The 27,781-nt window shown below is 40.2% G+C and overlaps 1 protein-coding gene across 21 annotated transcripts in view; it reads left to right on the plus strand.

Moving 5' to 3' along the window:
* Dlg2 (discs large MAGUK scaffold protein 2) overlaps nt 1-27,781 on the plus strand; it is a 1,944,997-nt gene that overhangs the window by 1,857,495 nt on the left and 59,721 nt on the right. For all 21 annotated transcript variants that reach the window (XM_045145568.1, XM_045145570.1, XM_045145572.1 and 18 more), the window contains 2 exons: nt 347-523; nt 15,882-15,957. In XM_045145568.1, the coding sequence (XP_045001503.1) occupies nt 347-523; nt 15,882-15,957 (253 nt within the window). The remainder of the gene's footprint in view (nt 1-346; nt 524-15,881; nt 15,958-27,781) is intronic.

Raw genomic sequence — 27,781 nt, forward strand, 5'->3', positions numbered from 1 at the left:
AAAGTAGACACCAGCAAAGAAAAGCAACCTCAGTTTGCAGCCAAAACAGTGAAAATGTGGACTGCAGTCCATGAAGTCATGCTGGGAGTCAATATCAGATAGATTATAGATTCTCAGGGCAAGAGGGAAAGCATGAAGTTTAGTGGGCTGGGAAGATGGTTCAGTAGTTAAAGGCACTTGTTTGCAAAGCCTGATGGCCTGGGTTCAATTCTCATGTCACCCTCATATGCAGGGTGTTCATTTGCAAAGCCATGACACATCACACACACACACAATTTATAAAGCATGGATTTTAAGTCTGTGGTACACATTTCCTAACAATACCATCTTTTGTCCTTTCTTTCAGAGCCATGTTTGACTATGACAAGAGCAAGGACAGTGGACTACCAAGCCAAGGACTTAGTTTTAAGTATGGAGATATTCTCCATGTTATCAATGCCTCCGATGATGAGTGGTGGCAAGCCAGAAGAGTCACACTGGAGGGAGACAGTGAGGAGATGGGCGTCATTCCCAGCAAACGAAGGTAAGAATTCTCGTGCATCAGAATGTTCACTTGTCAGGAGTGGAAATGAGGGGGAAGGGAGACCGGGGGAAACGATTCACAAGATGACTATTTAAGTATGATAGACAAATGACAGGAAAATTGTCAGTGATGACATGTGACATGAATAGAAAGCTCTCATTCTTATGTGACAATGTTACCAAAATTGGTAACTGTGACAAGGCCTAAGGAAAAGGGAAGATCTGCTTACATCTCCCAGCACCTGCACATGCCAGGCTATGCTTATCAGCCTGCACGCCTATTCACAGACCCAGGACACCAATTTCAGCAGCTCAGCATGTACCAGTGGATTTTACAGAAAAGCCAGGTGTAAGTTAAATAAAGAAGGCTATGTACTGAGCTAAGACCAAATGCTTGGGGTATGCCGTCACATACATGGTGGATTCGAAAGACTGGATAAAAGGTATTATCTTTACTGTTTTAAAATATTTTATTTTTATTTATTCATTTCTTTATTTATTTAACATAGAAAAAGGGGAGACAGAGAGAGAGGGGGGGGAGAGAAGGAGCATGCCAGGGCCTCCAGCCACTGCAAGCAAACTCCAGACACATGTGCCTCCTTGTGCATCTGGCTAACATGGGTCTTGGGGAATCGAACCTGAGTCCTTTGGCTTTGCAGGCAAATGCCTAAACCTCTAAGCCATCCCTCCAGCCTGTTTTTACTGTTTAAATTAGTTCTGTTCCTCGTTCCATAGTTCTCTTTAGTCACTGAGATGTTAGTTCTGCATTTCTAAGAGTACTATGTCCTTCTATTCCAATCATTCCTTCAGCTCTTCTGAAGGTAGAAATATTCTTCAAACTGCCAACTGTCTAAGTAGCCTCTATTTACCACCACCTTAGGAACTTTCCTTCCCACAAATGTCCTTTTGGCACAAGTGATTCTTTCCTAGAAATATGACAGTACAATATCAGGCAATTCCACATAGTCATCAGCTTTTCCCAACCTGAGATTTTCTCAAAGGGCCCTCATTCTTAACATCTCCAGAGCAAAACGCCCTGGTAAAAGTCTCCTCCATAAAGCTGTTTGTTCATGAGTAGCTCCATACAAAGTGATACAGCAAGCAACACATCCAGGGAACAGGCTCCGTCACACTCTGCCTGGAGCCACACAGCATAGGAAGCCAAGCCAGCCCAGTGCTCCTCAGTTGCTCTTGCTTTCATTGTAAGACTCACAGCCAAGTGTGGCTGACTGCAGGGAACCTTCCCTGCACTGATGTTATTACATGGAGCTGTTCTCCAGAAAGGGAAGCTATCCTGTTGCTTTGACCTCAAAAGCTGTAACAGGGTGGAGAAAAGAAACAGATTTTACCTGATTTTAAAGAAATCCTCTTGCTCATGAAACTTCCTAGAGATTCTGTGGAAAGATACCTGGGAAGAAACAAAACATACCCAAACTTCCGACAGGAGAGTTAAGCTCTGTGATGTGCAGGTGCTTTCTAACCCTGAGGTTAGAAACATAACCAAGTTATGTCAATAATCATTCATTTGTTCTAGCACTCATCCTATTCCCCCCTGAGGAATATTCCACTTTGAATCAATTTTCTCCCTACTGATGATCGCTCTTGAATTGGCTCCTTCAGTGTTTGGAAGAAGTCATCTTAACAGCCAGACAGCAGCTGGCCTGGAGATGTTCACTCAGCTTCTGCAACATTGATACGGATTTGATTCTTCTGCAGAAAGATTGCAGCAGCCCCGCTTCACAAATATCTTTATTTTATATAAAACATACCTACTTACTTTATATGTTCATATTTGTATAAAGTTTATAGCAATGAATGAATGTCAATTTTTTTAGGATTTCAATTATGTCAAATGGATTTTTAATTGTTTTATTTATTTATAAAAGTAATATCTTCTCATTGTACAAAAGTAAAAATTTTGGAAAAGCATGAGGAAAGTAAAAAAAACAAAAATAACATATAAACATACCCCATAAAGATTCCTCATGTACTTCTTTTAATATAATTTTAAATCCAAAGAGGTACAGAGATGGCAAGTGTAAAGACTTGAGTTGAGAGCCCCACAGGTCATATAAAGCCAAACTCAGTAGCTCATACCTGTAACCCCCAGTCCCATCTTTTTTTAAGACAGTGAATAAAGTACCTGTGTATAAAGCACTTCCTATGCCATCTCAAACCCAGCTTTAAGCCCTTTGTAGTGAACAGTTTATCTCAATCTCATTGCAACCCTGAGTTGTGATGCCTTTTTTTTTTTTTTTTTTTTTTTTTTGCAAATGAGGAAGATGAGGAAGATAACACACAAAGGGCTTCTTCATTTTCATGAAATCGCCCATTTAGCAAGTGGCAGAGCTGGGATTTTAATTCAGGCAACTGAATTGTTCTTTACTCATGTGATCCTGCCTCACAAAAGTACAGAAATAAGAGTTGACAGAATACAATTCAGCAAGCATTGCTTGGGGCATATCTGTGTACCTGACATACTGTGTATGTTATAGGGTTTCTGACTAGATCTTGTCACTCATGAGACCAGCATGAGGACTTTTTGTAAAGGTCCCAAGAGAGGTCAAAGGGTGGTAGACTGAAGGATGAAATCCTTCAGATGATGGCATTAACCATATGCCATAGTCTATTTTTGTTGCTATAATTGAATACCACCAACTGGGTCAGTTATTAAGATTTATTGAGCTAGTGATTTTTGGAGACCGGAAAGCCCAAGGCTGAATGACTACATATGGTGAAGGTCTTTTTGTACTTATGAGGACCCTGAAAAACCCTGAGGCTTTTCAAGGCATCATGTGGTAAGAGAAGCACATAAAGATAGTCCTAAAATGACTTTTTAAAAAAAATATTTTATTTAAGCCAGGTGTGGTGGCACACACCTTTAATCCCAGCACTTGGGAGGCAGAGGTAAGAGGATCGCCATGAGTTCGGGGCCACCCTAAGACTCCATAGTGAATTCCAAGTCAGCCTGGGCTACATACAGTGAGACCCTACCTCAAAAAAAAATTTAAAAATTATTTATTTTTGTGTTTTTTACTAGATATGGACATATTTAGTATGTAAACAACAGGGGTTGGTACCATTCTTTCCCTCTACCCTATCTTTTTTCTGAAGAGCTCTTCCTCACTGGGGATGCAGCTCAATCCCATGGGGATTGTGGGTCATGCATTATGCAGGCAGCAGTCAGTTATGGGGGAGAGGCAATGTCTCTGTGCAAAATGCCCCAATTTATGGCTCAAACAATATTTCCACCCCTCTTCCACAAAATTCCCTGAGCCATGCCGGGAGCATTTTAAGTCTACTTCAGTGATGGGCACTTAGGAGCCTCTGGATCTCTAGTTTGGTAGGTGTTGAGTGTCCTCAGTGTCTATCTCCTTCACCCTTGTGCTGATATCAGATCCACTAAGAAAGCAGCACTCTTGCTCATTTCCCCATTTCCTCTGTGATTTCATTTGGGTCCAGGGTGAACTGCCCTGGGTTGTTTATCTCCTCTGGTCCAGGTCCCATCTGAAAAAGAGAAGCAGATTCTCCAATAGAGAGTGAAGTCAACACAAATTAAATGAGATAACCACTATTAGTTTAGAGATAATTTAAAGGGTGTAGACCCTCTCATAGGCCAAGATAAATGGGAATTTGACAATGGAAGCCAGAATTATTAATTTGGGATCTCTCTATCTTTGTAATGAAGGTGTTTAGGGCTAATTTTAGGACTTCCTTCAGGCCCCATAAGTTTTGGGAGGTTGTATTTTCATTATCATTCAATTCTAGGAATTTTCCAGTTTCTTTTTTGATTCCTTCCATCACCCATTCATTTTTTAAAAGTTAAAAACTCCACCAGAGCTGGAGTAGTTCTTGATGTGTCTCTTATTGCTAATTTCTAGCTTTAAAGCATTGTGATATGACATGATGCAGGAACTTAGTTCAATTTTGCTGACGTTATGAAGGCACACTTTATGGCCTAATATATGATCAATTTTGGAGAAGGTTCCATGGGCTGCTGAGAAGAATGTATATTCTGTAGAGTTGGGGTGAAAAGTTCTGTAGATATCCATTAGGTCTATGATGTCGTTGAGCTCTATTAGCTCCCTGTTGATTTTCTGCTTGGATGATCTGTCTATTGATGATAGTGGAGTATTGAAGTCTTTACTATGATGGTGTTGGTGTTTATTTCTGTTTTATTGTGTGGGTAGATTTTGCTTCATAAACTGTGGTGCACCTGTGTTTGATGCATATGTATTTCATGTTGGATCATTCCCTTGATAAGTAAGAAGTGACCTTTGTCCTTTTTGATTACTTTTGGTTTGAAGTCTGTTTTATCAGATATTAGTATAGCAACACTGGCTTGTTTTTTAATTCTATTTTCCAACCTTTCACCCTGAGGAAGTATCTGTCTTTAGTAGTGAGGTGGTTTCTTGTTTGTTTTTATTTATTTATTTGAGAGCAACAGACAGAGAGAGAAAGAGGCAGATAGAGAGAGAATGGGTGTGCCAGGGCATCCAGCCACTACAAACAAACTCTAGATGCATATGCCACCTTGTGCATCTGGCTAACGTGGGTCCTGGGGAATTAAGCCTTGAACCAGGGTCCTTAGGCTTCACAGGCAAGCACTTAACCGCTAAGCCATCTCTCCAGCCCAGTGAAGTGGTTTCTTAAAGACAGTAGATAGAAGGTTCTGTTTTATGTTGTTGTTGTTGTTCCACCCTGATAATCTGTGTCTTTTGATGGGTAAGTTAAGACCATTAATATTTAAGGTTATTCTTGTGAGGTTTGAATTAATTCCTGCCATGATGAGGTGTTGTATGGTGTTTGGTGTTTTTTTTGTGTGTGTGTTTTGTATGATTTTGAGCCTGGTCTATTTTGGTTATGTGATATTCTTCTTGTTGGCTCTTGAGATTGATTGTTTGACTGTTCTGTGTGGAGTATTCCCTCAAGGTTTGACTTTGTATTCATATAATCATAGAGTTGACTTTTTTCACAGAATGTTTTTCTTTCACCATGTATTATGAGAAATACTTTTGCTGGGTAGAGTAGCTTGGGTTGGAAGCCATAGTTTTTCAGACTTTGAAGTGTTCCATTCCAGGCACTTTTGGCTTTCAGGGTTTCCATTGAGAAATCTGACATAATTCTGATGGGATTGTCTTCGTATGTTGTGAATTGCTTCTCTCTTGCTGCTTTTAACACACTCTCTGTTTTTGTTGTTGTTGTTGTTGTTAAGTGTTTTAAGTTTGATGTGTCTTAGAGAGTTTCTTCATTTGTCCTGTCTGTCTGGTGTTCTGTGGGCTTCTTTTATCTGGATGGGCCTCTCTTTTGAGAGGTTTGGGAAATTTTCTTCAATAATTTTGTTGAATATGTTCTATATGCCTCTGGCCTGGATTTCCTCTCCTTCCAGTATAACTGTGATCCAGATGTTTGGTCATTTTAGGGTATCCCATACGTTTCCCACATATTCTATTCACTTGATTTTTTGAACTTAGCAAAGCTTTTGGCCTCCCAAGCAACTTATTCTGTCTTGTCTTCCAGATCAGAGTTTCTGTCTTCCACATGAGTAACTCTGTTGGTCAGGGGTTCTAGAAAAGTTTTTATAATTTCTATTTGATTTTTATTTTTTGTTGTGTTGTTTGGCATTGGGTCCATCTCTTTTCTGAGGTATGATATCAATTCAAGTTCTAATTTTCTTGATGCTTCCTAGAATTCATTCTTCCATTTGATCAAATCTTCATTAAGCTCAATCAACCAGTTGTTAAAATTTTCCCATTTCTTCATTCACCTTCAATTTACTCATATCTCATTGGATGCTTCTAATGTTGTCTTCAATCAAATTAAGCCTACTGTCAAAAGCTGAACACTCAAGGAGATGATTCTCTTCAATTTCATTGATATAATTGTTGATTCTTTGATGGTTTGCTTCCAGTTCAGTGATTTTTTTTTTATCAGTATCTCATTGGTTGTTGTGTTTTCATTTTGGGAATGAGTTTCTGTTGACTTCTCTATTATTTCACTGGAGGCTTCCATTGTAGGACTAGGCAAATCCTTGGTGGAGATCTCTGTTTTATGACTTTCATTGGTTTTTTTGCATTGTTGTCTACCCATTTTAGGAAGATTCTTTACTTTATTGAGGAGGAAGCAAGTTTTTGTCCTTTGGACCATGCACCCTCTAACTCAGGTGAGCAGAGATATTGGTACCCGGTGGCCAGTCAGAATATCAGAACAAAAGGTCTGATTGTACAGCTCACACAGGGACCAGGTCTCCCCAAGCAATGTACAATGGTACCTACCAGGACCAGGGGACTGGGAGGATCCAGGGAACAGGGATCTGGCATATTCACTCTGCCTGCATACCATCTGGGCAAGGAACCCAGACCAGGGAGCTGGTAGGAGCCGGGAAACAAGGATCTGGCCTACTTACTCCACACCACCATGCCTGCCTGCACACAGACTGGCTCAGGGAATCCATTTTATTTATTTTTATATTTGAGAGAGAGAATGAATATGGGCACACCAGGACCTCCAGTCACTGCAAACGAACTCCAGATGCATGTGCCACCTTGTGCATCTGGCTTTATGTAAGTAGTTGGGAATTGAACTTGGGTTATTAGGCTTTTTAGCCAAGTGCCTTAACCACTGAGTCATCTCTCCAGCCCAAAAGTTGGTTTTTATCACTCTCCTGATACTCCATTAGCACATTAATCCACTAATGAATTAATACCTAAGTAGATCAATTTATTCATGACAGCAAGACTATAACACATGTCACTCCTTGAGAAGGTACTACCTGACCTTTCTTCTTAAGACCTTACAGTGTTAAGTTTTAACATGAGTTTTAGCATGAATATCAACTATACTATTATGTACTGTGTCAAATATTTTCCATTTTTTAAGCATTTTTAAACTATTAAAGTTTAACAGATTCTACTTTAAACTTTTTATTTGTTTGAGTACATTCACATGAGATAGACACGGAGAGAGGAAGGGACAAATAGAGAAAGAGAGAGAGAGAATGGGCATGCCAGGGCCTTCAAGCACTGCAAGCAAACTCTAGATGTATGCGCCACTTTGTGCATCTGGCTTACGTGGGTCCTAGGGAATTGAACCTGTGTCCTTTGGTTTCGCAGGCAAGCACCTTAACTGCTAACCCACCTCTCCAGCCCTTCTTAAACAATTTTCTTGAGCATTTTAATACATGAAGTTACTGTAATTTGATTGCATTCTTGTACATTACACTCTTTTGTTCCATTTCCCCCACCCCTTTCTATTGAGTGCTTTCCTCTTCAACCTCTGAGCCATCTCTCCAGCCCAAAATATCAGTAAAGTGATTTTCTTGTTGCTGTTGTTTTGAAGTAGGGTCTCACTCTAGCCTAGGCAGACTTGAAACTCACTTTGACCCAGGCTAGCTCCAACTCCCAATAATCCTCCTACTTCTGCCTCCCAAGGGTGGGATTAAAGACATGTGTCACCACATTGGCTGTGCCTTCCTCTTCCTAAATAGTCATTCTTCTGTTTTAATGGGTCACTGTTTGTGTCTTCTTCCTTCCTCTCTGTTGAAATGTTGATGGGCACATTTGTACAGGTCTTTTGGGAGTAGTAACAATCACTGTGAGGTCATAAATTTACCAGTCAGTTCATGGCCAAATGACAGTGTCCTACTCTGTGGCTCTTACATTCTTTCCACCACCTCTTCTTCAATGTTACCTGAGCCCTGGAGGTAATGATAGAGATGTCTCATCTGGTTTTGCACTATCAACTATCTCTTATTTTCAGCTTTGTTGGGTTTTAAGTCTCCTCAGGGTTTATCACCATCGCCATAGAGAAGCTTCTCTGGCTAACAGTGTGAATAGCACTTATATTCTTTCTTCCACTTTCTCCACAATGTGCCATGAACCCTAGAGATGTGATAGAGATGACTATCCAGTGGTAAGCCTAGGCTTTCTCTTCTTATTGTCACCTTGATGTATCTTGATGTATCACTGCCTATAAAAAGAAGCTTCTCTAACCAAAAGTGAAAATAGCAGTAATCATTAGGCATAAACATGTACATTTAGACAGTAATTTGGGGGCTAGAGAGATGGCTTAATGGTTAAGGCACTTACTTTCAAAACCAAAGGACCCAAGTTCAATTACCCAGGACCCATATAAGCCAGATGCACATGGCGCATGCATCTGGAGTTCATTTGCAGTGGCTGGATGCCCAGGCATGTGTGCCCCTCCCCCTCTCATAAATAAATAAAATATTTTTAAAAGCAATCTGATGGGTTCAATGTGTCCATTTAGCCAAAGAACTATAGTATCTTCCCTCTAATGTCAAATTACTTTTTGTGTTTCAATTGCTTTCTCTCTGTTTCTCATTGCTGTGAACAAATACACCTGACCAGAAGCAACTTAATGGAAGGATTTGTGTTTTTTTAATTGAGAACCTTAATATGAGAACATATCCCATTCCCTTTATTCTCCTTGGTCCCTCTGCCCACCCTAAATCCAAAGAAGACCCTCCTCTTTCCAAGTAGCCCTTCTTGTGTTTTGTTGTCTCATTCCTATTATATTCATCCATCCTCCATGTCAAAATGTCAATGGGCTCAAAATAGTGCAGGTCTTGCGGGGGTATCAGAAACCACTATTGGGTCATGAATACACCAGTTCCCCAAAGTCATCCTTCCCACCCTGAAGGTTTTACATTCTCCCACCCACTCTTCCACAATGTTCCCAGGGCCTCAGAGGGTGTAATAGGTATCTTGTTCAGTGTTGTATTCTCAACAACATCTTCTGTTCTGCTTTGATGGTTTTTGAATCTCTTCAGTGTTTAAGGGTAGGAGTTAATTCAATTTAGTTTCCAGAGTAGGTTTCATGGGCAGGAACTGGAAGCTAGTTCCTAACATCAGCAGACAGGAAGCAGGAGGTAAACAGGAATTAGGTCCAGGCTACACAACTTTAAGGCCCACCCCAACCCACTTGCTCCCACAAGGCTCCACCTCCTGAGGGTCCACAGACTTCTCAAACAGCGCCACCAGCTGGCCACCAATTGTTCAACTACATGAGCCCATGGGGAACATTTTACAATTCAGATAACAGTATTATTTGTTTCATCTGCTTAAAAGCCTCAAAGGCAGATAGAGGTCAGATAAGTGCCTAGCCAGCTTCTAGGTGGACCTAAGAGCAGTACTGTAAGATACTGTCCATTGTGGAAATGGAATATTAGAGAACCCAAGTAGCCTGCCAAAAGTCACTGATAGCAAGAGGCTAAGGCAGGATTTGAACACACACCTTCCAAACATCTCTATGGTCAACTGCAAAGGTTTGGGCTCTTCTCAGCCCTGTAGCTCTCAGTAAGTCTTGGACCCCATATTTACTACTTTTCTTATCTCTGTGACAGAACCTCTGAAAGAAACAACTTAGGAGAGGCGTATTTTGCCTCAGAGTTTAAAGGGTTACAGTTCATCATGGTAGGAAGACACAGCAGAGTAGCTTCATGACTATTGGGAACAGGTGATGACAGCTTGCTACATCTCAGTGAGATCAGGAAGCAGAGGGGACACAGAGGCATGGGAGTGCTGTGAATAGAACCAGAACTGAGCTGTAACCCATAAGGCCTACTCCAGTTGTTCTCTATCTAGACCTAGGGTCCATGCCTAACACCTTCTAAACCAGCCCCACCAGATGGATACCAAGTGTTCAATCTCATGAGCCTGTGGGAGACAGCTCACTGGCTCACCCACGTTTGGGAAACACCCCAGAGGGAAAGGAGAAGTCCATACTTGGGTTTCACCTTCCAGACCTGATCATGGGGCCGGGGGGGGGGGGGGACCCAAAGTAGATATTACCTCCCTTTTACAAGGTAAGGAAATTGGGACTAGGCAAGCCACCTTAGTGATAGTGTTATCATAGTCATTTTAGCAACCTATCATGTACTGAGTTCTGACTCCATCGGACTGTGCTAGCCAATTGTCTTAATATGATCTCATTTAACATTCATGTAAATTTTTAAGTTCTTATTACTATTCTAATTTTGCCAACATGAAATAGATCCTAGAATACTAAATAACTGTTCTAAATCAAAGACTAAGAGAATGGCAAGGGCAGAATTTAAACCCATGCTTGTGTGATTTTAAAATGTGGGCTCTTAGCGTAGAGTCTCTGTTTTCATAGGACATAAGTTTATAAATGGTCAAACCAGTTGTTGTGCTGCATGCTCTTACTCCAAGTGTCCACAGTGAGTGATCACCTGTGTTCTTGCAGACAGCCTGTACCTACCATTACATAAGTGCTTCCTCACATATCCTTCACAGCAAACCCATGGCCACTAACGTGGATGGTATTTCAATTTTCCCTCCTGTCAGGCCACAGGAAGAAAATTCCTTAGGATGAATTGTGTTTCCACTATCCAGTGCACCAAGTCTGACCCAATTATGTGGTTGGCAAGAATCTGAAAATACCATATGGAAGATGGGGGAAGGACAAAGCAAATTGTTGAGCCATTTAGTGCTATCCAGAGATAGTATTTGTCAGAACTCATTGCTCAAATTTTGCCATCCAATTGATGTTTTTAGTATTTTTGTCAGTGATAAAACTAAGGTGGGAAGGATTATTTCTACTTAAACAGTCTAACTAATTGCCTAAGTGTGTGATGGTGGAAGCAGTAGCTGTTTCACTGCTATCTGGTCTATGTATTTGGGGAGGGGTTGTTAATTTTTTAATTTTTCAAGATAGGGTTTCACTCTAGCCCAGGTCTGTGTATTCAGTGGTCCCACTATCTCCTTACAAAGGCCTGTGAATGAAACCTTAATATCTATTTTTGCCAAATGAGTTTTTCTCAGTAAAACAACTAGAAATGGTGATGCTATGCTTTTCCTAGATGCTTACTGAGGGAAAAGGTTGTAAAATGAACAACTTTTTATAGGAAACACTGGTTGTTTGACAAGTCACTTAAACTCCTAGAGCCTTGGTTTACACATGTAGGTCAAGAACCTGGAGAATTCATTCATTCATTCATTCAACAAAGATTCACAAAGTCTTGTTATCTGCCCAGTGCTAGGTGAAGCCCTAAACCATTACCTGGTTTACAGATAAAATTGGTAGTGTTTAGCACAGCTTCCAGGGCTCAGTGTACCCTTAGATGGTGTCTGTTTTCCTGCTTTTAAATTTTTATGAAAAAAAAAAAGGGGGACAGAGAGAAGTTTATGCCTGTGTCTTACCTGGCAGGGCTGACTTGGGTAATAAGCACCCAAAGGAGGTATTACTTCCCTTTTACAAGATAAGTCAATTGGGAAAGTGATGGCAAGTGACCTTAGTGGCGGACAGTGTTATCCCTAACCATTTGGAAAACTTGTCACATACTGAATTCTAACTGCATCAGTCTGTTCTAAGCAATCATCTTATTGATCTTATTTAATATTCACAGTAACTCTTGCACCTTTGGTACTTATTATCATGGTCCACCCTGCTAGGTGAGACAGTCATGGACTTTTCCCCCTTTGGCCCTGAGGGAATCCCACATGGGAGCCTGTAACGGTTTGAATGTGAAATAGGCTTTCCCTGACCACACATGGCTTAGGTGCCACAGAACACAGTGCTGCATTGTTGAAAACCTTATCTGAGCCTTAACTCTCATTTTGGCAAGAAACTAGCCACCATAACCTCAAAAAAGGCACAAGGGCACGGGGGAGCTAAGGCATGGAAGAGAGATAAAGTAGGCACTGCCACAGAGAAGAGAAGTTTGCAGAGAGCCAGTCAATCCTCAGAGGTCTTTGTGATGCAGAGGTACTTGTGTGGTTGCTGGCACACTGAGCAGAGAGACCAGTTCAGTACCAGTTTTACAAATGAGCATTCACTTGCTGATTTTAGTATTCAAACCAAATGTATTCTGAATTTTGAGGCCAGCCTGTCACGGTATATTACTACCCTGCTGATTATATGCTTAAAAAATTGAGGAGGTTGGGACAATGGAGATGGAGGAGGCAAGTAATGCCGTTGGTGAAAAACTACCACCTAGACTTCTAAAGGTCATGTACTGGCCTTAAACTACATATGGCCCATCCAAAATTTCATGGTTGTTGAGGACTCTCACTAGATAAAGCAGGCAGGGCAGGGTCTGTGAATGCTGTTTGTGAGCAGACCATGAAACCAGCTGTTAGACTGTAGCAGCTAGAGGATGTATGTGCAAACTGTTTCTACCACCTTCTGGCCTGGAAAACTCCAAGCCCCTGCTTTTACAGCCATAAAATGGAGTTGATAAAACCTGAATCACTGAGTTACTGATTAATGAGATCATATAAATATGAAGGAAAATCATTGATAATTATATACTAAAACTTACATCATTAATGAAACTTCCCATCCAGACAACAGGCAAAACTTTCCAACTTCATTCATGAGTGAATCTAAGCAATGGCATTGACAAACCACTTTTTTTTTCCTGTTACTGGTATAGATAAGTAAATGTTAGGGAAGTATGTAAGAGTGCATGTGTGTCAGACAATATTCTTTGTAAACATTATAAGATTTAAGTGATGAACCACTAAAACTGGCCTAATAAGGACATTTCATATGAAAGCTGAAATGATAAACTTAGCATTCTGGCAAAATATTCTTTAGGTTTGAATATTGAGTTCAGCCATATATTATTCATGTTTGGGGCCTGTGTGAATTCTGTGTTTTTGCAGCAATTATTTGCATACTCTGATCAAGTAACCGTGTATTCTCCACGTGGAATGAGTGAGCAAGGGGTTTCCGTCCTTGGCTTAACTCATACAAAGGAGCTAGAATGAAGTTGGAATTCTAGCAACAGTTTTAGGAGAATGCCAAGAGGAATATGCATTACTGTTTGAACTCAAGATAAGGATGTGAAAGGCTGATGGAGTTCCAAGGAGGCTTTTCCTCAGTGCCCATCTTTCTGCTTGGCTTATCTGAAGTCTTTCTTGCTGTATGTCACATGCAGGTAGAGCCTCTTGTGGAATATGTTGCTTTAATATGTGAAGTTATATGTGAAAGGTTTTGTTCAGCTCTTCCCACTCAAATATTCTACTCTCACACTGAAATAAATATATTATGAAACTTCATTTTGTAACTATAGAAACCCTGATCTCTGCTGCATTTCAGTTGGAAACACAAAAGAGCTCTCCATTAGTAAGGATTGTGCTGTTAATTACTGATCTATAAATAGCATAGATTTCATAATCCATTAAATTTATGTAGATTCAGGAATTTTTTTTCTCTCTTGTGCCCTTTTATTTCCCTAAAAAGGAAAAAAAAGAATCAGATTAAAACTAGCCACATTCAAACAAAGCCATGTCAAAACAGTCTGTCAAATATTACTTTTGTTCAACAATTATTTACTGAAGATGTGCTATTATACAGACATTGTACTTGCCTACATATGGGCTTGTCCCCAAGAAACATACAGTCTTGTACACACCATGTGAAAATAAATGGGGGAGGGGGAGTCAAGGAGTGATATGTACAGAGATGAAATTAAGTGCTATTGTGTCTTATAGGAAGAAAAATTGGTGTCTAACTGGAAAGACATGGAAAAACTCAGAGAAATATTTAGATTTTGCTTCTTTGACTGCTCTTTCAAACAGACATAAGCAACATTTTATTTTCTTTATATTTTTCAAGCTAACTTCTCTCCCCACTTCATTATCATTTCCTATTACCTGTTGCCTGGATTATGTCAACATCTTCTAAGTAGCCCCTCAGCCTTCTCTTTTCCCCTCTTTTCTCAGATCCTCTACTTAGGACACTAATTTTATTCTCACTTCCTCGGGTAATATCCTTTAATTAATTATCAGGATTCTACAAGGACAGAACCAAAATCCTTGAAGTGACTCAACACCTTTACATTTTTTGTAAAACAGGGTCTCATGTACCCCAGGCTGGCCTTTAACTCTTTTATTTTTTCTAAAGAAATGTGCTTATTGAAAAACGTACATTGAAATAATGAGTAGCTTTAACACAGAGCAAGATATCTTCAGAAACAGAACACAAAATATGTTACATCATAATGTCTCAAAATGTCCTAAATACTATACGTCCTTGGATATCATAGCATCTCAAAGTGGGTATTGCTAGCCAAAAAAAAAAAAAAAACAACCGCTATTTACTTTACAACTAATGCAACAAGCCCTAGCACACAGACCATAAAGTCTCCAAACACCAAGATGTAACTGAGGATGGTCTTGAACTAGCGATGTTTCTACCTCTACCTCCCAAGTGCTGGAGTTATAGGTGTGCACAGCCATACCCAGTCCTTATTCCCCTCTGTAAGGAGCCCTACAACCTCGCCAGCCTCACTTCATCTTGTGTAGACCCCATGCAACAGTATTCCCACAATACTATAGTTTGCTCATGGCGTTGCTGCTCCTTTTATCTGGAGTTTCCACTGACTTTTTCCTTCTCCCAAGCTCTCACTCATCTTTCTAGTCTCAAATAAGTTGGCACTTCCTTCCAAGAACTCACCTCATTGCTCTCCATCTTTCCTTTCTTCTCCTAAATAAAATAGGTACACCCACACTGATGTCAACAGTGTCATGATAGGCCATTAAAAGTGCTTGTTTACATCTCTGTTCTTGCCATGAGCACATCACTATCAATGTTTGGCAGAATCATGCTTTAGATTTTTTATTTTTTTTTTATTTTTCTATGAGAGAGAGAGAATTGGCTTGCCAGGGCTTCCAGCCACTGCAGTCAAAGTCCAGACACCTGCACCATCCTGTGCACATGTGCATCCTTGCGTACTTGTGTTACCTTGTGCATCTGGCTTACGTGGGATCTGGAGAGTTGAACATGAGTCTGTAGGCTTGGCAGGTACCTTAACCACTAAGCTATCTCTCTAGCCTCTGATTTAGATTTGTCTTTACTTTGTTCCCCAGCTTCTTGGTTGCTAACATGGTACTTACTCAATAGATATTAAATATGGGAATGAAATTCAAGTAAGATGATAGATCTGCAAAGATGACAGAAGGACACATTTGGTTCTTGAGAGAAGCTAGATGCAGCAATGTTCTCAAGAAGAAAGAAAGGAGGAAAGGGAGGAGCAGTGTTTGTTTCCTCCTCAGGTATTGGTCTCTGGGTTATGAATTTCTCAAATAGATTTTGATCAATTCATTTGAGCATTTAAATAACAAATGGTTTTGTTTTCCTCTCCAATTGTTACCTCCAAATATTGTGATTCTTGGTACATGTAACACAAAAGCTTCAAGGAACATACTAGAAGCTTAGAGACTTTATACCAAGACTAAAAGCAAAATATTTTAGAACACATTTTATTTAAATGGTAAGGATAAGAGGAAGAAGTGTTCTTTACTTAATAAGGAAGTTAATCATAAATGCCTTCTCATGTAATAGACTCTTTATTTTTTTATTTCTGTTAGGGTGGAAAGAAAGGAACGTGCCCGATTGAAGACGGTGAAGTTTAATGCGAAGCCTGGAGTAATTGATTCAAAAGGGGTAGGTACAAAGTGATGGAAGCATTGAGTTTTCTCAGTTACTGTGGATTCCTGATAACAATAATTAACATTTGGGCTGTTCATAGCCAAGAAATAATAGAGCCACTAGATAGTAGAGCACTGTTATAAATATATTGTTAAAAGTAAGAATGTAATTTCTGATAAAGTGGGCTTACTGCAAATATATTATATATACTGAGGGTAAAACTAGTGATGAACAGAAATGATGTATTGGTGAAGGCAAGGTATTGACTGTGATGAAGAATAAAACATAGTGTAGGTGTACTCATTTTTTTCTTTTAATTAGTGTTCTAAAAAGTCAAATTTTGTAAGAAGTTATCTGTTCTTTAGAAAATATATCTAGTTTGATACACATTATGAAGATAATATAATTATAAAGATAGTCATTTAAGTGAATATGTGGATTGTTGTGACAGACATAAGAAAGGAGAAATTTATCAAAAAATTACCAAAATTAACATACTCACTCACATGTACATCTTTTAAGTAATATTTTTAATGAGATATAATTCAAATAGCATACAACTTACCCACTTAAATTTAGAGTTTTATGGTTATTCCCATAATCAATTTTAGAGTATTTCATTACTCCATAAAGAGATCCTGTGTCCATCAGCAACATTTCTCATTTCCCCAACCCTCCATCCCCACCTAGCCTCCATCAGTAATCTACTTTGTACATTTAAAGATATGCATATAAATATTTCATACAAATATGGTTTTGTGTGACTGCTAATCCTACATTGCAGTTTGTAAGTGGCATTTACAGTGTTGCATGAATAAGCACTTCATTTCTTTTTATTGCCCACATAAAATGACAGATATTTCTGTTGTTTCCAATTTTTAGCTATTGTGGATAATGTTACTGTGAACATCTGTGTACAAATTTTTATGTGAACATAGGTTTTTATTTTCATTGACTAAAACTGCTGGTCCTCTCAGCAATGTGATAACTGCATACTTAACATGTTGAGGAACTGCCAGGCTGTTTTCCAGAGTGGTGGCCACATTTCTCATTTCCACCACAATATATGAGGGTTACAGTTTCTCATTACAATGTTTTCATGCTGTTATTGTTACTGGATTGTAGAGGCTCTTAATATATTCTGCTTTAAAATTATTTATCAGGGCTGGAGAGATGGCTTAGCAGTTAAGGCATTTGCCAGCAAAGCCAAAGGACCCAGGTTCAATTCCCTAGCACCGATATAAAGTTGGATGCACAAGGTGGAGCATGCATCTGGAGTTCATTTGCAGTGGGTAGGGGCCCTGACACATCCATTCTCTTCTTCCCTCTCTCTCTCCCCCACCCTCTCTCTCTCTTTCTCTTTCTCAAATAAATAAATAAAAGATTTATCATGGGGCTGGAGAAATGGCTTAGCAGTTAAGGCACTTGCCTACAAAGCCTAAGAACCCAGGTTCAACTCCCAATACCTACATAAAGCCAGATACACAAGGTGGTATATGCATCTAGAATTCATTTGCAGCAGCTAGAGGCCCCTGGTTGTACCTATTCTCTCTCTCTCTCTCTTTTTTTCTCTCTCAATTTCCCTCCCTCTTTCTCTCTCATAAATAAATAAAATAAATTATTTATCAGATAAATGCCTTTCAAGTAGTTTTCTTTTCCATTTACTTGAATCTCTTCACATACTCTTGCCAGTGTTCTTTGAGATACAAAGTTTTAAGTTCAGATGAGATCCAATTTATCTATTTTTCTTTTGTTACTTGTGCCTTTTATGTCATATATGAGAAACTATTACCTAATCCAAGATCATACAGGATTACACAATATTTTTTTCTAAGAGCTTTATAGTTGTTGCTCTTATGTTTAGGTGTTTTATCTGTTGAGTTGGTTTTTGTGTCTGGAGAGCTGTAGGATTCTAATTTCATTTTTAATTCCCATGAGAACAATACATTGGGAAGATTTCTTATCCCAAATCAGAACACAGAGGAAGGTAAAGGCCAAGAATACACTGAAGAAAGTAGGCAGCCACCAAGTATGTGAAGAATTTGGTTGGAAGAGGACACTCACCTTGAATTGATAACAATGACTACAGAAATAAGTGGTGGTTATAGAGGTTGCACTACTGGGGATCTTGTGATAAGTTTATCATGAAAAGAGGAGTAAAAAAATATTTGAAATGAGAAAGAGAATGGGTTATCTTGAATAGTCTCACTACTAGCTAGCAGTTAGACCACACAAAAGTATCCAAGGAGCTTGCAGTGAAAGTCATGATTATTGCCCTGGAAGAACATTGGAATCAATTAGTAGTAATGGAGCAAGCTGTGAAAAAGCTTTACTAGTAGAATATACAAGAGCTAGGAGAAATCAGATTAATGAGTACAGGAATGACCAGAGAGCACTTCACAGAAGAACTTGGGCATTAATTGGTCCATTGGTACTTGAGTTATTTTTCTAGAACCTTGAGTGCCATAAAATACTAGGCATTGTGTTGGGCATCTTGTGAAGCAGCAAACAAATTAAAAAGACAGGACCTGTCATCTCAGTGATGTCTCAAACACAATATAGGCAGACAAATTGTAACAATACAATATCACAGATGATAAATTTAGCAAATTAACAGTTTTCACTGGGGATGAATAAACACATGTTCCTCATAGTATATTTACTCATCAAGTTAATGACAAAGAAACTGCTGGTCCATGGGATGGCACTGAGAATAAATCTTATGCCCTTTATGAATTCTTATGCCAAACATTTCTCAATAGATGTCTCTATTGGGTCAAAAAGTACTTCTGTTAAAAACACCAAGTTATGGGCTGGTGTTCACATGCTAAGCCTAAGAACCCAGATTCAGTTCCCCAGTACCCATGTAAACCAGATGCACATGTGTCTGGAGTTCATTTGCAGTGGCTAGAGGTCCTGGTATGTGCTGTGTGTGCGCTCTCTCACTCGCGCGCATTCTCTCTCTCTCTTTCTCTCTTTTTCTCTTTCTTAAAATAAAACAAGTTAATCTGCATATACATAATATACATATGATATTTAGTATTACATATTATATATGTATAAATATGGATAATAGTACTATGTATAACTAGAAAAAACATTATATACTACACATTCATACATACATACACATATGTGCACAGTCCATATTTTATGTTTTAATTTTTATAGTTCTTTTCTGTTCCCTGAGATAATTATATTTTTCAAACCTTTTTTTAAGATTGTATATATTGACACTTGAATATGTTTGGTCAAGTTCATGCACAGAGAAAATATGAAGTACAAAAATTGTGAAATTTGCAAAAAAATGTTTGAAATTCAATGTCATTTTGATGGCCTCAGAGAGCTGAAGCTTTGACATAATTTAGGTTGGAAAGAGTCTGCTGAAGTGAAGTATCAGAAATTCACTAGCTCAATGTTTTGCTTTGTTTGTTTTTAAGATTTTCAGTATAACAGATATGCATTGAAGCTATATCAAGAGCCAGGTAATGATTTAGGCAATGGAAACATATCATGAATAAGTCATGGCTCCAGCTTCTGGGAATCAACAAATGTTCTATAGACACAAAAGTATTTGTGTATAACAAATAAAATCTGGTAAGCAGTGAGTGAGGGGTGAGTGCAGGATACTACTTGAACTCTAGCCAGCAATGCTTAAGCCTCTCAGAGTTCAAAGGAAAGTCCAAGAGTCTAACGTAATGCCAAAGAACAGGAAGGACGTTGTAGGTGGGCATGATAGCACGTAAGGCAGGATGCAGCCCCATGTGCCTCTGGGAGCCAAAATATTATTTCAGCACAAAACTCAAAGTACAGGGATGGAGAGCTGGCTTAGCAGTTAGGGCACTTTGTGAAGCCTAAGGACCCAAGTCCAATTCTCCAGTACCACGTAAGCCAGATGCCCAAGATGGTGCATGCATTTGGAGTTCATTTGTAGTAGCTGGAGGCCCTGGTATTACCATTCTTATTCATTACCTTCCCTCTCTCTCTCTCTCTCTCTCCATCCCTACCTCCCTCCTTCCCTCCCTCCCTCCATGCCTCCTTGCTCTCCTCTCCCCCAATAAATAATTTTTTATCCTGAATACAAAGGCTGGAATGTCAAGAGATAAGGCAAGGGGGAAGTCAGGAACCATGTAATAAAGGGCCTTGGTCTTGAGGACCAGGGAAGGCCTTTGGAAGTGTTTTGTAGAGGCTATAGTTTTAGTGGATCACCACAGCAATGCGGAATAAATGTCCCAAAGGAGATAGCCTTAGGCAGTGGGAATCCATGTCAGTAATACAGGTAATGCATGACGACCTGACTTAGAACCACAGACAGGCTATGGAGATAGTGAAAAAAAATCAGAAAATATTTAGCAGTGTGTTAGGGAATGGTGTGGCCTATCACACCCATCCATATCAAAATTACCTGAGGCTTTTATTAGATATGGGATGCCCAGGTTCAATACCAGGGCTGTGAAATCAGAGTCTCTGAGAGTTGGAATGTATATTTTAACAAGCTCCCCAGAGATTCCATTAAGCACACCAATATGTAAGACACAGACATAGTGGAAACGTTTGATTTCAAAGTTACCAACATATTTCAGCTTTCTTATTTCTAAGCCTCAACTACCACATGTGTAAAAATAGGAATTCTATTTAAATATGTACATATATGGTTCCTAGAAGTATTCATTTAGCCCTTTCCCATCCATACACATACATCTCACAGTCCCCTAATAGGGTTAAAACCCGTTTCTCAACAATACTCTGTTCTAAAGACTCTAAGTCCCTTCATCCACTGATGGAGAGGAAGACACGGTGGCTCCATCTTTGCCCTCACTCCCTTGTAGAAGAGCTGTTTCTGATCATGTGCTTGCCTACTCTCTGGCGAGGGAGAGAATTTGTGAGGGCTGATTCTTGTAGGCAGAAGGGTGGAGCCAAACAACAGGGATTAGCTCAGGCCTCCAGTCCTCACCCCTGAACCTGCAAATCTGACATATTTCTGAGTTCTCTGCCATACTGTCTAGCTGCACTGGAAAAATTCTACACCACTCTTGAGTAGTTACTTATTGTGCTGGAAATCTACTGCATTCTAGTCAATGCAGTGGTTATTCTTGACTTCCACAGAGATCTTTATTTTGTACAATCTATCTCTCTCTCTTTCTGTGTCTGTTCTTCTCTCCTCCTCTCTCCTTCTCTTTCTCTCTCCCTCCCCCCTCCCTGTCCCTCCCTCTCCCTCTCTCTCTCTTTCCCTCTCTCTCTCTCTCTCTCTCTCTCTCTCTCTCTCTCTCTCTCTCTCTCTCTCTCTCTCTCTCTGCTGGGCATCAAGCCCAGAACCTTTGCTTATAAGCAAACACAGTACCATGGGACTGTACTCCCAGCGCCTTCTCCAGATAATTTTTATAATTATTTGCTACTTCAATAACCCTGATTAACTAGGATTAATGTGTCCATTTCACAGATTAAAAAAAATTAAAGTTTGGAAAGAACTTACCCAAGTCCCAGAGCTGGTAAGCAGCAGACACAGTAACATGATTCTTGTTTGTGCAAAATGGAACAATTGATTATTTAAAGCATTCTCAGGGATGAACCAATTCTAGATGTTATTAGATAATTCTATGCACTTAATTAGTGATGCTAGGGTTAAAGTAATATAAACAGAAGTAATTTATGAATAACAAGTATAGTCTCATCAGATGAGAGCATGAACCTCTTAATTGAGAAGGTTATTATTCAGATAATTTGGCTCATGTCTGCTGTGGGAGTTATTCATGCATAACTACTGATTCACTATCAAACTTCCCCTAACATGACTTGTGGTAAAAGCCTTAGAGTCATACCATGGAGCTTGTGGGTTTCACTTGACCAAAACCTTAATTATCTGGGAGCTTAAACATCACTACTAAGAGATAAAGATACAGATGATGTGACCATCTAGTCATCCAGCTTCTTCAGCACAGTCATTACAGAAAAGATCCCAGCAAGTGAAAAGCATATGGTTCTTGCCTCTTTTTGACTTTATACTTGTTTTTATGTGAATAGAATGTCTTGTTTATGACAGATTATGTAATGTCTGAAAAGAATTTCAACAATAACTTCCAGTAGGCTCCTAATTAGGGGGAGATGATCTGTTGTTGAGCTATTCTAAATCATTGCAATTGACCAACAATTATTGAGTTAAATGTGGGGGGGGAGGGGAATTTTGTGCTTTGTACTTTAGAAAGTGTAGTCTATGTTTTATTTGGGTTTTTTTTTTTTTTTGCTATAGACTATGAATGGAGAGCTGAACAATTTATTGTTGCCTTTTGAGAGATGGTCTCTTGATCTGAGTGTAACTGTCTTTCATGTCAGTAAGTCTTCTCTGTATAAGATACGCTGTGACCACTGGAAAAAGACCACTTCAGCCATCCCAGAACTTACCTTAAAGCTCATGGACTTTTGCTGAGAATAGAGGGTAGGTAGTTGGGAATGACTGGAGGAGCAGAGGCAACTGGAGCACTCAATAAATTCAACTAACTCAGAAATAATAGCATAGGAATTGAAGGGAGACCACAGGTGGCCATGGCATTGAATAGAGCATTAAACATTTCATCTGTGAGCATATGATACTGAAGAAAATAGTAAAAAGTGAACTATGTGGGCTGGAGAGATTGCTTAGCAGTTAACATGCCTTGCCTGCAAAACCAAAGGACCCAGGTTCGATTCCCCAGGACCCACATAAGCCAGGTTCCCAAGGTGACACATGTGTCCAGAGTTCGATTGCAATGGCTGAATGCCCTTTCTCTGCCTTTTCTTTGCACACATGCACACTCGCACTCTCTCGCTCTCGCTCTTGCTCGCTCGCTCTCTCTCTCTCTCATAAATAAATAAAAATAAAATATTTTTAAAGTGAACTATGCAAAGTAATTGTGCCACTAGGATAATGGCAAAAGATCAGTGAGGTAGAAAAAGTCCCTATTAGAACTTAAAATGATGTGTGCACTTTAAGGCCTGCCCTCAAATGGGTATCTCCCTAATAACCCAGCACAATACTATTGCCTTGCCTGCCAACTGATATCTCTGGTACTAGGTATTCTTTGTGGCTGTTAAGACAGCATGAGCTAAGCCAGGCGTGGTGGCGCACACCTTTAATCCCAGCACTAGGGAGGCAGAGGTAGGAGGATTGCTGTGAGTTCAAAGCCACCCTGAGATTTCACAGTGAATTCCAGGTCAGCCTGGGCTAGAGTGAGACCCTACCTCGGGAAAAAAAAAAAAAAAAAAAAAGACAGTATGAGCTTATGCATGATTCTGAAATAACCACTGAGGAAAGGTGAATACCAACCCAGGGCAGAATAAATATAATTTTCACTAAAAGAAGCTTTTTTAAAGGGCTGGTGAAATGGCTTAGCAGTTAAGGCACTTGCCTGCAAAGCCTAAGGACCCTGGTTCAATTCCCCAGGACACATGTCAGCCAGATGCACAAGGGGGTACATTCGTATGAAGTTCGTTTGCAGTGGCTGGAGGCCCTGGTGTGCCCATTCTCTCTTTCTATCTGCCTCTCTCTCCCAAATAAATAAATAAATTTTTGAAAAAGAAACTTTTTAAAGATTGAAATCAATGTTAGACTGGCAATTCCTTAGCCTGAATTTCTTTATAGATACTAGAAAATCAACACTATAGTTTGCAGAGTACTTTGATACCCTCTCCATTTCACAAATGAAAAGGCAGAATCAGAGGAAATAAGTGGCATGTCTATATGTTCATGCCCAGGTACTGCTGGACACATGAGCAAGCAAGCATTTGGTATACATTTTGTTCATGAAACAGTTCGTCAGGTCCAGCAGCAGCCTAGGGCTTGAAGAAAGCAAATATGCCTGAGCCTTTTCCCCTGCTCTTGGCAAACATCAGATGGTCTTGGGGAGGTTTCGATTTCCTTTGAAGTTGGCACGCTCAATATTTGATCTGTTCCTCTCATGCGTTCAGTAAACCTAGACCTCAACTATGCCACTGGCTATGCCATCCAAAGCAGGCTAAGCTCACTTCGTTAAGATGTGAGCTATCCTAACCCACGGAGTTATAATATTGAATGTAATTAAAATTATACTTTTCTAAAACTGACCATGCATGGCTTATTCTTAATTTTCTGTGTATCTACCCATGATAATTCAATAAGCCCCATAGATCTAATGCCAAAGGCAATGACATAAAACAGTAAAACTTGCATCTTGGCTCAGAATTATAATTTATCCTATTCTGTGTTCTTGAGGTACATTTAGGGGAAGAACAGTAAAAGTAACTGTCCCTGTTCACCCGGGGGTTGGGACACAGGGAGCAAAGGGAGGCGTCCTTTCGTGCTGGCTGAAAGGACCATGCCAGGTAGTTTCCATTCATGCACAGACTTGGGAACTTTGGGTGACAACCACATGTGACAGCTCCCAGTTTATTACAAGCCCTGTCACCGCGTGTTGCAGCCCTCCTCATTGGAAAGAAGCAAAGAACTTGCAGAGATGCCAGTCGCCTTTCAGGTTTTGACAACTGTGTGAATATTTGTAAAGCTATTTCGCCCTCTTTTTTCTGAATGTGAATGTTACGTGTTTTTTTTTTTTTCCTGGAAGGCTCAATGAAGCCCTTTTGTTGTCTATAACTGGCTTGTGTTAAATTGCCCTGAAGAATTGGGGGTATTAGTTCAGTGGGTAGAACAAACCCAGGCACTTCATTCATGGGGAATACCTTCCAAGGAGTGGGCATTCAGTGGATTGAAATGCTAGGAGCACAAGCCCAAACTGCAACTGGGAGAACCAGGCATGTTGTTTAGTTCCAGCACTCAGGAGACAGAGAGGTAAGAGGATCTCTGTGAGTTCGAGGCCAGCCTGAGACTACAAAGTGAATTCTAGGTCAGCCTGGGCTGGAATGAGACCTTACCTCAAAAAAAAATTTTTTTTTAATTGCAATGGGGAGGAAAAATGCATATAGCTGGGCTGGAGAATTGGCTTATCAGTTAAGCCTAAGGACCAAGGTTCAATTCCCTAGTACCCATGTAAGCCAGATGTACAAGATGGCACATGCATCTGAGTTCCTTTGCAGTGGCCAGAAGCCCTGATATGCCCATTCTCTCTCTCTCTCTCTCTCTCTCTCTCTCTCTCTCTCTCTTTCTCATGAATAAATGAAAATGAAAAATATTTTATTTTAAAAATACACATATGTATAATTGCTTCTTAGTGGGATAATTGCTTTGTTAGAAGTAAAGTACTCCCTACCCCCCAAGCCCAGATGACCCCCAAAATCTATCTGAGCTCTTTTGGGTAAATAAGCAAAGTTCACATTGGGCCAATAAAGGATTCAACTTGGATTAGCATTTCTAAAATATGATAACAATATAACTGGCATTCATCAAAGACTTGTAGGCCAAGCATTTTGCTAACTACAAGGATTTCTCTTTTTAAATTTTCACAACAATCCCATGAAATGGGAACTACATAAGAGCCTCTCTAGCCCTTTCTTAAAGTTTTTATTTTTATTTATTTGAGAGAGAGAAATAGTCAGGTAGAGAGAGAGAATGGGCATCAGGGTCAGGGCCTCCACTCACTGCAAACAAACTCTAGATGCATGCAACCCTGTGTACATCTGGTTTACATGGGTCCTGGGAAATCTAACCTGGTTCCTTGGGTTTGCAGGCAGGTGCCTTAACTGCTAAGCCATCTCTCCAACCCCTAGCCCTTTTTAAGAAAAAAAATTTTTACTGTGTGTGCGTGTGTGTGTGTGTACGTGTGTGTGTGTGTGTGCATCCTTTTTCCACTTCTTATAGACAACTTCTATACTTTCAGACAATAAACCATGATAATTCCCTCCCCTGCCCAACTTTCCCCTTCAAAAATCCACACTCCATCATATTCCCTCCCTCTCCCCATTAGTCTGTCTTTTATTTTGATGTCAACATCTTTTCCTCCTATTATGAGGGTCTTGTGAAGGTATTTCTAGGCACTGCAAGGTCATGGATATTGAGGCCAATTTCTGTCTGGTCAATTGCATTGTAAGCAGTCCTACCCTTCCTTTAGCTCTTATATTCTTTCTGACCCCTCTTCTGCATTGGACCCGGAGCCTTGGAAGGTATGATTAGAGATGTTTCAGTGCTGAACATTCCTCCGTCACATCTTCTCAGCACTGTGGTGCCGTTTAGGCCAAGGCCCTATCTTAATTAAAATTATCATCCTTCTAGACAGCCCACTGAACCTTAGTGATGTTACCTAAAGATATAGTAACACAAAAGTAGCTTATAGCTCTTGCCTATAAAGTTAAATAAATTTATAAAATAAGTATTCTGTATGTCTAACATATTACCAAATAATTCAAAACCACACATGACCAGTGACATTGTAGTAATTTTAGGTCTTCATATCACCTTTGTGGCGACTACTGCATGGGAGTGTCTTTGGAGTCAAGCCAGCCAGTGTTGGGAAGATTCAGTACTCATGCATCTAGTTGGCTACAGTGCACAGAGAGAACCAGTGAGAAGGTCACGGTTAGACCCCATTATTTTACCCAGCTCCTAACAGACACTGGCAGGCTAGAGTATTCACAGACCTCAGTCATCAAACGTCAGACCCCTGGGTAGCCACTGGCATTGCCCTGTGGTTAGGACCTGTTCTGAACCCCGCCCCCCCTTGACATCCTCCCACCTCACTGCATGGTGATCAGCTGTGTCTTGGCCCTGTCACCAGATGTCTGCCTAGAGCAGCCCCCACCCCACTGAGCTTGCTATTTTAAACCTACTGTGGGTGGAGAAGTCTCAGAAATAAGCTCTTACCCATTTATCTTTAATTCTCATTCTCATTATTTACAGCTGCATGTCACACGATAGTAAGTAGAAGCTCGTGCCTAGACTTTGATGGATAATTTTTGTGACTTTCTCTGTCAGCTGCAAAATTCTCCTTCAAGATTTATAAGCCAAGCTACTGATTAAAAATGATAAAAGGATAGATGCTGAGCTCTGAAAAAAAAAAAATCGGTAGTGCTCCTCATTAATTCCCGCCTTCTTTCACAGAAGTAAACATGTCGTGGAACCATTTGTAACTGATGGCCTTTCACATACCTGCCCTTTGAATGTCCTTTCCACTGTTCCTCTGAGCCCCACTCCTTTCCAGATCCCACACCCCATCCACACAGCTTCTCAGAATCCCCCCTTCCCATGGAATGGGGGAAGGATGGAGGCTGTTGTATGAATTATTTTCTGGGGAGAACTGATGATCGTTTGCTCTCCCGGGCAAGGAAGCCCTTATAAACTAAAAGCCAATCCCACCAGAGTTTACCTCAGTGAACCAGCTGGGCTTTCTGACTGAGCGTGGGTGAGGGGTTATTTACAGGAATGTGGAGACCCCAAAGCAGCCTCATCAAAGATCATCCCAATGTGGACAATAACCTCCCCATGCCTGGATAGGTGGTACTCTCTGCCCCTCGATCTGCCACCCCATCCCTCTCAACCTACACATGGGCCACCAGACCTCATGCATCTTTGAAGACCTGGCACAAAATTTTCCTGAGATATAAGGCAAGGCTCCAGCTCTTTCCCTGCCCCTCTCCTGCTATGAAGGAATGTCCATAGGCCCACTGCAGAGAGTATCTCATGTGCTTGTCACATTTGACCATGTCACAAAACTGAAGCCTGGGGGTGACTTTGTACACCCCACTGGGCTAGTCTGACCTCAGCTTTGCTACTGACAAGTTCCCCCACTTAGTCTTTACTTGACACCTAAAGCATACTTCAGAGCCCCCTCCAGCATCACTGCCTCCCTCCTTGGCACTTCTGATCTGTAGTATACACCTATACACCTCCATCACTGCAATTGTTCCACTGGGAACACCTCCCTTGGTGTTCTCGATACTT

The sequence above is a fragment of the Jaculus jaculus genome, chromosome 3, assembly GCF_020740685.1.
Source record: "Jaculus jaculus isolate mJacJac1 chromosome 3, mJacJac1.mat.Y.cur, whole genome shotgun sequence".
NCBI lineage: Eukaryota > Metazoa > Chordata > Mammalia > Rodentia > Dipodidae > Jaculus > Jaculus jaculus.